The sequence below is a fragment of the Sinocyclocheilus anshuiensis genome, unplaced genomic scaffold (assembly GCF_001515605.1).
Source record: "Sinocyclocheilus anshuiensis isolate Anshui unplaced genomic scaffold, SAMN03320099.WGS_v1.1 scaffold358, whole genome shotgun sequence".
Taxonomy (NCBI): domain Eukaryota; kingdom Metazoa; phylum Chordata; class Actinopteri; order Cypriniformes; family Cyprinidae; genus Sinocyclocheilus; species Sinocyclocheilus anshuiensis.
Genome location: NW_015546036.1, coordinates 120,274 through 129,972, shown reverse-complemented (window position 1 = coordinate 129,972; position 9,699 = coordinate 120,274). Strand labels below are relative to the sequence as shown.

At 35.5% G+C, this 9,699-nt stretch overlaps 1 protein-coding gene across 1 annotated transcript in view; it reads left to right on the top strand.

Annotated features, from left to right (window-relative positions):
• LOC107698842 (procollagen-lysine,2-oxoglutarate 5-dioxygenase 1-like) overlaps positions 1-6,115 on the top strand; it is a 20,031-nt gene extending 13,916 nt beyond the window's left edge. Inside the window, exons 16-19 of the mRNA XM_016499967.1 lie at positions 1,434-1,538; positions 1,628-1,774; positions 3,054-3,179; positions 5,430-6,115. Of these exons, the coding sequence (XP_016355453.1) occupies positions 1,434-1,538; positions 1,628-1,774; positions 3,054-3,179; positions 5,430-5,585 (534 nt within the window). The 3' untranslated portion in view covers positions 5,586-6,115. The remainder of the gene's footprint in view (positions 1-1,433; positions 1,539-1,627; positions 1,775-3,053; positions 3,180-5,429) is intronic.
• The last annotated feature ends 3,584 nt before the right edge of the window (positions 6,116-9,699 follow it).

Genomic DNA, 9,699 nt, shown 5'->3' with positions numbered 1-9,699 from the left:
AGAATGATTAAAACAGAGTCCGGGTGTTGTTGTTCTGTCTCTGTGATCTGATCAGCGAGTTTCTGTAAAGCGGAACTCACGTGCGCTTGCGGAGGAATGTAGACACTGATGAGAATGAATGAGAAAAACTCCCACGGCGAATAGAACGGCTTGCAGTTAATGAAGAGCACTTCTAGATCTGAACAGCACATCTTCTTTAACACACAGCAAAACATCAGAATAATCGAAAACCGGTGAAATATCGGGTGGTGTGTACTTCCGAATGTCCAGCAATTCGTCTCTGGTGAAACTGATTGCAGGGATATAACTAAAGACAGGACAAACTAACAAAACCATAAAAACAATTGCGGAGCACGCCACCAGCCATCAGTGTCGGCGCCATCGCGAGAAAAACCATGGCGAAAGTTTGAGTGAAACATGATAACTGTTCTGTCTTTGGCTGCACAGACGAGCACCCAGCCTCAGAGGAGACAAGAGAGCAGTGGATTTATTGATTTATTTACTGTATATTGCTGCTGCCACACAGATCTAAAATAAACATGCGATTTATTTCCCAGCTGTTTACCTTCACAGACATAACCGACTGTTATTGTAACTCGTGTGTTTTTAACGTAAACTTGTGTGTGAATGAGAACTTAGTTTAGTACTCACATGCTGTGACAGCCGCTTTCTGTCCGTGTGCTTCGGATGTGTGCGCTCAGAAAACCTTATATCTGAAGTTTAAACTCATATAGTTTAAAATGCATGATTTCTGGAAAAGGGGGCGGGGAGCAGCAGCTCATTTGCATTTAAAGACACAGGCCCGAAAAACAGCGTGTTTCTGCTTCCACTCAAAATAGGCATTTTCATAATTATATAATAAATGATCTGTGGAGTATTTTATATTACATTTACATTATATTACATATTTTATATTATATATACTTATATTACATATTGTAAAAAGGGGTATAATATGTCACCTTTAAAGAAATTCAGCAAAGATGCATTAAATTTATCAAAAACTTTTATAGTGTTACAAAACATTTTTATTTCAAATGTGTACTTTCTATTCATCAAATAACCATAGTTTACACAAAATATCGAGTAGCATAATACCGTATAATACAGTACACATAATACAGTAGCACCGATAATAATCAGAAATGTTTCTTGAGCAGCAAATCAGCATATTAGAATGATTTCTGAAGATCATGTGACACTGAAGACTGGAGGAATGATGCTGAAAATACAGCTTTGATCACAGAAATAAATTACATTTAAAAATATGTTCAGACTGAAAACAGTTATTTAAAATTTTAATAATGTTTCACAATATTGCTGTATTTTACTGTATTTCTGAGCATCAGGAAAAAACTCAAAATCATACTGACCCCAGACTTGTGTCCAGTCTTTTGTGAAGTCATTATACGTGTTTGTAATTCTCTGTGTAGCCGTGCCCTGATGTGTACTGGTTCCCTGTGTTCACCGACGTGGCCTGCAAACATCTCATTGAAGAGATGGAACATTTTGGCCAGTGGTCAGGAGGAGGAAATACGGTATGTTGTGGTTTTCCTGTACCATCCCCATGCTATTTACTTTACTTTACAATTTACTTGAGCATGATTACGACTTCTTTTGCTTTTAGGACAATAGGATCCAAGGCGGATATGAAAATGTCCCAACTATTGATATCCACATGAACCAGGTGGGCTACGAAAAAGAATGGCACAAGTTCCTTCTGGATTATGTAGCGCCGGTCACTGAGAAAATGTATCCAGGATACTACACAAGGGTAAGACTTATTTTGTTCTCCTGAAGAAGTCATTATATTTGTCTTGAACTCAACTCCCCATAAAAAAATGAAAAGAAACAATTTTGCTTAGTGTTTTAATAGCATTTATAGTATTTTTGTTGTGCACATTACGGTGTGTTTGAATGAAGTCTCTTAAAGCTCAGAGATGCGATTTTTGATCAGAAATACACTAAAAACATTAATATTGTGAAATATTATTACAATTAAAAAAAACAAAACTGTTTTCTATTTTAATATATTTTATAAATAAATAAATGTAATTTATTGTGATCAAAGCTGAATTTTCAGCATCATTACTCCAGTCTTCAGTGTCACATGATCCTTCAGAAACCATTTTATATGCAGATTTATTATTTCTTACGGTAAATAATTCTTATTATTATTAATGTTGAAAACAGTTTTTTCTGCTTAATATTTTTGAGGAAACTAATACACTATGATTCTAAAGTTTGGGGTAAGTGAGATTTCATTAAAATAATAATAATACTTTTATTCAGCATGGATGATATATATATATATCAAGGTTTCCATAAAAATAGTAAGCAGCAACATCTGTTTTCAACATTGATAATAATAAGAACCATTATTAATAATTGAGTATCAATAATAATTGATAAAACTTGAGCAGCAAATCAGCATATTACAATGATTACTGAAGGATCATGTGACACTGAAGAGTAATGATGCTGAAAATTCAGATTTGATCACAGGAATAAATCACATTTTAACATATTCACATAGAAAACAGTTAATTTAAATTGTCATAATATTTCACAATATTACTGTTCTTACTGCAGTTTTAATCAAATAAATGCAGACTTGGTGAGCAGAAGACACTTTCCAAAAATCTTAATTTTATTAACTTTAGACTAGTAGTGTAAAAATGAAGACATTCCTGACTGGATGATGTTTGCATGTCAACATGAAGCAGCGTCACACATTTATTTCCAGTGAAGCCAGATATTTGAGAAACTCCAGATATAATGAGATATAATTATTTTATTCTCATGGTCTGGAAAAGTGGCCATTGTAATATGTACCAGAGTGGAGGTGTTTTCTTTGAATGCTGCTTGACGACTCTGCCAGGAAACTAATACACTATGATTCTAAAGTTTGGGGTAAGTGAGATTTCATTAAAATAATAATAATACTTTTATTCAGCATGGATGCATTAATTCATTAATTGAATGATACAGTAAAGGCATTTATAATGTTACAAAAGATTAATATTTCAAATAAATGTGTTTGTCTCCTGCAGGCTCAGTTTGATCTGGCGTTTGTAGTCAGATATAAACCTGATGAACAACCCGCACTAAGACCACATCATGACGCCTCTACTTTCACTATCAATATAGCGCTCAATCAAGTGGGCATTGACTATCAGGTGAGTGAAAACATGCTGATGATGCTTGGCTCTGCTGTGCAGTTTTCTTTTTGTTAAATGCTTGTTTGTTACACTAAAAAAAGTTAAACGACTGTGTCTCATTTAAAGTGCATTTTTATATTGTTCTAATCGAAAATCTTGTTTTCCTGGTCACCGTGAATCATGGTAACTGATTTGTTACTGTTTTGTTCAGTTGTCTAAAAGCAAATAACACTCCACATAAAAAAAAAAGAAAAGTACCAATTTTGCTTAGTATTTTGATAGCATTATAGTATTTTTGTTGTGCAGAAAACATACTGGCTAGCTTTACTAAGTGCAGAAATGATTGTGGGTTTAAGAAAAAAAAACATTGACTTTAGTTTTCTTCTAAATTTTAATGATTTGCTTTTGGTTGATTTAATTATTTGAAATGTTGAAATACCTGAAACTGTAGTTTCCAGCATGCTTTGCATAGGACTTAATGGGGCAAAATAGTTGAATTTTTTGAAGTTTTGTTTGTTTGTTAGAGCATAATGAGAAAAAAACTGGATAGTTTAATGTTGTGTTTGGATTTAGAGCCACTTCAATTACTTTGCTTAGGGCTGAGGATGGGTATATAAAGACTTATTAAACAGTTCAATCTTATAATTCAGTGATGTGACAGAATAAAAAAAATATATACACACACACACACACACACTCTCACACACACAAGTCAAGTCAAGTCACCTTTATTTATATAGCGCTTTTAACAATACAGATTGTGTCAAAGCAACTGTACAGCATTAATTAGGAAAATAGTGTGTCAATAATGCAAAATGACAATAGTAAACACTCATTTTTCAGTTAAATGGGGTGCTGTGTGTACATTAATGAGGAAAAAAAATTAACTTAAATGATTTTAGCAAATGGCTGCAATATAACACAGAGTGAAAAATTGAAGGGGGTCTGAATACTTTCCGTACCCACTGTATATATATATATATATATATATATATATTGGCTGTAACAAATTTGAGTATTTTTTAAGTTGGCCAAAGTATAATTGTTCAGTGTAGTTGAATGCAATGTTTAAATATATTATTAGTATACAGAACCTAATCTACAGTAATATAAATATATGGTTTCTTCATATCTCGAATTTAAGGCATGCAAACTATTGGTTGGTAAAATGTTAATGTTGTAACACAGCAGCTCTCCTGAAAGCGTGAGATGTGGAGATACAGAAAGTGTCTCTGGCTTGGGAAGGCCTTTCAATCTATTCTTTTTGGATGTAAATTATTATAGTACATATTTCCTTTGCATCCCGATTCTCTCCTTTTTATGAAAGCCCGTTTCTGCCACTGAATAAAACAAATAGAAAAGGTAATTGCGACTTTTTATCTCACAATTCACAATTTTTCTCAGATTTTTCTTTTCCTCACACCTGTGAGTTATAAAGTCAGAATTGCATGTTAAAGTTGCAGTTGCAGTTGCATATTATATAATCTCACAATTATGAGAAAAAGTCAATATTGCGAGATAAGAAATGTTTATATATCACAATTCTGACTTGATAACACGCAATTACGAGAAAATAGTTAAGAAATGCGAGTTTATATACTGCACTTCTGACTTTAAAAGTTGCAATTTTTAGTTTATAAAACGGATAGTTCCGGTCCTTGATTCTGATTGGTTGAGCCACGTTCGAAGCTGTTGTAAATTACTCTACAAACATACACCTTTTGTTTACATTTGTGTGTTGCTCGGCAACCACTTTGTTGGAACCACAACCGTTTCTGAGGAACTACATTGTTTGGTGGAAGAATACTGTTTTTATTTATATCATTACAATTTATTTGTTCTGTTTTATTTAGTGAAACCTTACTACGTATATGGAATAACCGTTTTATAAAAGCAGACTCAAGGCAATTTTTGACTCCGCTTTGCATCGTGCCTATCAACACCCCTTAGCTGTTATAAATTCACTGAAAAACCAAGGCTTCTTGGGGCTTATTGCTTTATTATATCTTGGAATTCTGTAAAAAAAAAAAAATGTCTGAATTGTGACATTGATTCATGTAAACTCGAAATTACGAGGAAAAAGTCTGAATTATAAGATAAAAGTCACAATTACCTTTTTTACTTTTCATTCAGTGTCAGAAATGGGCTTCCATGCCTTTTTCATGCTTGTAAAGTGAAACATTTCCCTTTAATTATGTGTCTGCTATTTTGAAGCGGTTTGACGGAACAAGAGCCGTCTGTATTAACGATCCGTGACTTTCTGTTCAGGGAGGCGGCTGCCGGTTCTTAAGGTACAACTGCTCCATTGACGCTCCCAGGAGAGGCTGGGCGCTCATGCACCCCGGACGCCTCACTCACTACCACGAGGGCCTGCCCACTGTAGAGGGGGTCAGATACATCGTTGTCTCATTTGTGGACCCTTGAACTACTTTTTATCGGAAACTTGGATTTGCTTTGAATTCAGAAGACTCTAGAATAATCAAATCATGTTGACACAGTGCCTTAGATTGTGAATATGCCAGTGTGTATATATATTTTCCATGTTTTATGTTACGTAGAGGCATCTTTTGATAACGATCGATGAATGTCGAAAGCAGTTTGACCGATCACTATGCAATATGTGACTTCTATGCAGTGACATTTCACGCGTTTATTTATTGTCATGTATTGAAGGGATTATTCCATACAGATGAAGTGGATTTTGAAAATGTGTCTGTCCTTGCTTTGACATTCAGGTTTATTGAGCTGTTTTCTTTGTTGATGCCCTTCAAGCAATTGGTGCTGCTGTTTGAAAACAGTCTGACAAATGGTTTGTTTTCTTACTGCTTAATGTTGCTTGTTTAGAGATTTATGTTCTTGTCTTGTTATGGATAAGTCATGTCATGAATTTTGGAAGAAAACAATAAAGAAGAGAAAAAATTGTAATGGTTAATGGTATATAATTATGCCGTCAAAAAAATAAAAGTCCAGTCAATTTTTAACCTGTATGATTTTCACAAAAGAAGCAATAGTACTTGTGTTGTGTCTGCAATTTGATTGCTTTTTTCTTTAATTTATCATCTCAAAATATGTTTTTGCTCTGTTATGAAACTGAATCCCCCCATAATCCATACATTTTATGATTTAGAAAATAAATAAATAAAGTAGCATAACAATGTGTTCGAGCTTCTGGCAAAAAGTCAGGCCTTGGTACCCTGAAGGTTTAATTGGTCAAGTACAATGGGTCTAAATTAGGATTTTTTGTTTTATTTTTAGGCTTTAATTTAAATAAATAAACTCCTGACGTCTCCACATTAATCTTTAATATGTTTCCAAGTGTTATTTTAGAAAATGTAAACCTATATGTACGTAGTCACGTGTAACCTGTGACTTTTCTCTTCACAGTTGGTTCAATTACTAAAAAATATTAATATCAATTTTAAATAAAGCTGCAAGCAGCGATTTCTGGGGTTCAAGCTTGTTCAGAATGAGGAGATCTATCATATGATATGGAGATAGTGTATAAGTGAATATATGAACATTTTATTGCAATTTGAGGCATTTACTACAGAAATACTGTGTTTTTGAGGCTGTTTAACTGTAATAGCACCACCTATGGTCCGATCTCTATGAAACTTCACATGCGTGTTAAGTGTCTTCTGTCACATGTTTTCACCAAGTTTCGTAAAGTTTTGAGTTTTCGTTTAGGTTTTATAGGCTTTTGGGTATATGTAGCCACGCCCCTTTTCTAAATGACCCCGTTGTAGCTCACCAAATGACAAAATTCAATTGGCAGAGCTGCGCATTTTTTTTTATTTGACCAAAGATTAAGCTCCTACATACGTGTACCGAGTTTAGTGAAGATATCTCATTCCGTTCAAGAGTTATACTGCAATTAACATTTGGCTAACGTTAGCATAGAGGCTTCTTGGTGTACTGTTTCGCGCAAAAATCGAAATGTCAACTTCTTTTGATAATTATTGATATTCATTGTCCAGCGAATATTTCTGCAGTGGTTTGGTTCCGATCGGGTGAAAAACCTCGGACTAGTTCGCAAAAGTAGGTTTGGGATATAGGTCAATTTTACGGAAAAACCGTGCGTCGTAGAGAAAATCTGTCTGACTCCAATTTTGTTTGTGTTGACCCAAGGATTGCAACAATGTAAAATTGAGTCTACGACAAAAGGTGTACGAGTTAGGGCCAACAATGTATGAAATTTTAGTTTTTTGCACTGTAGCTACGATCAGTTTGGCGTACTGTTTCGCGCAAAAATCGAAATTTCAACTTTTTTGATAATTATTGATATTCAGTGTCCAGCGAATATTCCTGCAGTGGTTTGGTTCGGGTGAAAAACCTCGGACTAGTTCGCAAAAGTAGGTTTGGGATATAGGTCAATTTTACGGAAAAACCGTGCGTCGTAGAGAAAATCTGTCTGACTCCAATTTTGTTTGTGTTGACCCAAGGATTGCAACGATGTAAAATTGAGTCTACGACAAAAGGTGTACGAGTTAGGGCCAAACATGTATGAAATTTTAGTTTTTTTGCGCTGTAGCTACGATCAGTTTTAGTGGAGAAAAATAATAATTAAAAAAATCCTTACAATTACAATAGGGTTTCAGCACTGCGTGCTTGCACCCCTAAATATTAAAATTCAAGAATGTATGAGGTGGATTTATGTTTGTATGTCATGTACAAGTCGGGCCAACAATGTATGAAATTTTAGTTTTTTGCACTGTAGCTACGATCAGTTTTAGTGGAGAAAAATAATAATAAAAAAAATCCTTACAATTACAATAGGGTTTCAGCACTGCGTGCTTGCAGCCCTAAATATTAAAATTCAAGAATGTATGAGGTGGATTTATGTTTGTATGTCGTGGATTTATGTTTGTATGTCATGTACAAGTCCATGGCTTTTTTATTCAGATTTCACTGAATAAAAACCGTTCCGTTGCGTTGCGCGCCCCGTGAGGACGGAACATATCTTTGTCAAACAAAAGCCGTCGCACTTCGATTACGTAACACCTAGCCCGCCAACCTTAGTAGCTATATGCTCAGATAATGGCGACCGAGTAATAGCCGAGCTGTCGGATAGACATGGAATATATTGTTGAAAACGCATATTTATGTTAAACGTCAGGCTAAAACACATCATATTGATTGAAGCTTTTAGACTAACTTAACTTTCACGGGTATTTAGCAACACTGCTTTCACGCGCCCGTCTGATGAACAAACAGTGCGTGAACATTTATTTCGGTGTTATTGCGGATCTGCTTTCGGTTTCGCTCAGCCTGCAGTGTCTTCGTTAACAGCTGTCTTCGGAGAAAAGCTCTCCCAGAAGAGGATTTTGGGGTTCATTACGAGGACATCGCTGGATCAACATGCTTGAGGACTGTTTTAAGATATAATCACTCCGTCCTTGCTGGTAAACACATTTTATTATAAAATATACAATAACGAATATTAAAAACTATTGCTGTGCATGTTAGGTTTATAATTTCACCGTGTCTTCAATTTCTTAGGAATATTTTAACGTTTTCAACGTTAGATAAGTAAAAGGAGATAGGAGTAGGAATACATCACTAGCCCGGTCTGTCTGATCCAGTTAATATTATAAAAGATATTACGTCTCTATGACAGCCAGTCTCTATAAACAGCAAGAGAAAGTCAAGGGGAGCGGCCCGCTCTTTTTAACCAATCAGAATCGCGCCTCCCCTGTCCATCATTTTGCGCGTTCGCTATTATTCACATGGGATTGGCTAACATGTCTTAGGGGGCGGGATTTTGTCGTGAGGTCGTGTGGTTGATGCTAGAAAAACGACTGAAATATATTTTATATTTGATATTATTATATTTTATTATACTGTACTGTATATATACTATGCTACATATTATTATCATTATACTATATTTGATGTTTTACGTGTTCAGGCTTGTTGAATGGTTGAAGGTAAAATTCAGTCACGTGATCACGGGTCTAGTAGTACAGAGGCGTGGATTGGAGCCGAATGCTGCCGCTGCTGTCGGTGACATTGAAAGTGCTCTTCGCCGAGGCTGTGACTCGGATAGCAGTCTGTCTGGTCCTGTTAAATCTGAGCTCAAGACACCAAAGGTGCTGCTGGTGTTTGTCTCGGGATATTTCACTCGTGTGACCCGGTGGAGGAGAGGACGCCTCAGTGACACTGGTCTCGTGGAAGTCAAGCGATATCTCTGATATCAGTGTGTGTTATGGGTTACAAAACGATGATTGCATTTGATCAAGACTCTGCTTTGAGTTTACCGCGATCAGTGTATGTGATTGGTCACTGAAAAAGCAAATGCTGGGCAGCTGATAGGGCTTATTGATCTTCTCTATTTTATACAAGCTCCCACACACATTGTCAGGTAAGACTGTTGTTTTATCAGTAACCTGTGTTTTTTTATTTCTGTTTAAACAGTTGTTTTCTGCTGAAACGTGTGTGTGTGTGTGTGTGTGTGTGTGTGTGTGTGTGTGTGTGTACAGGTTTATATATCCTGGTGGGGACCTAAACCTGAATACACACAGACTCATGGGGACTCGTG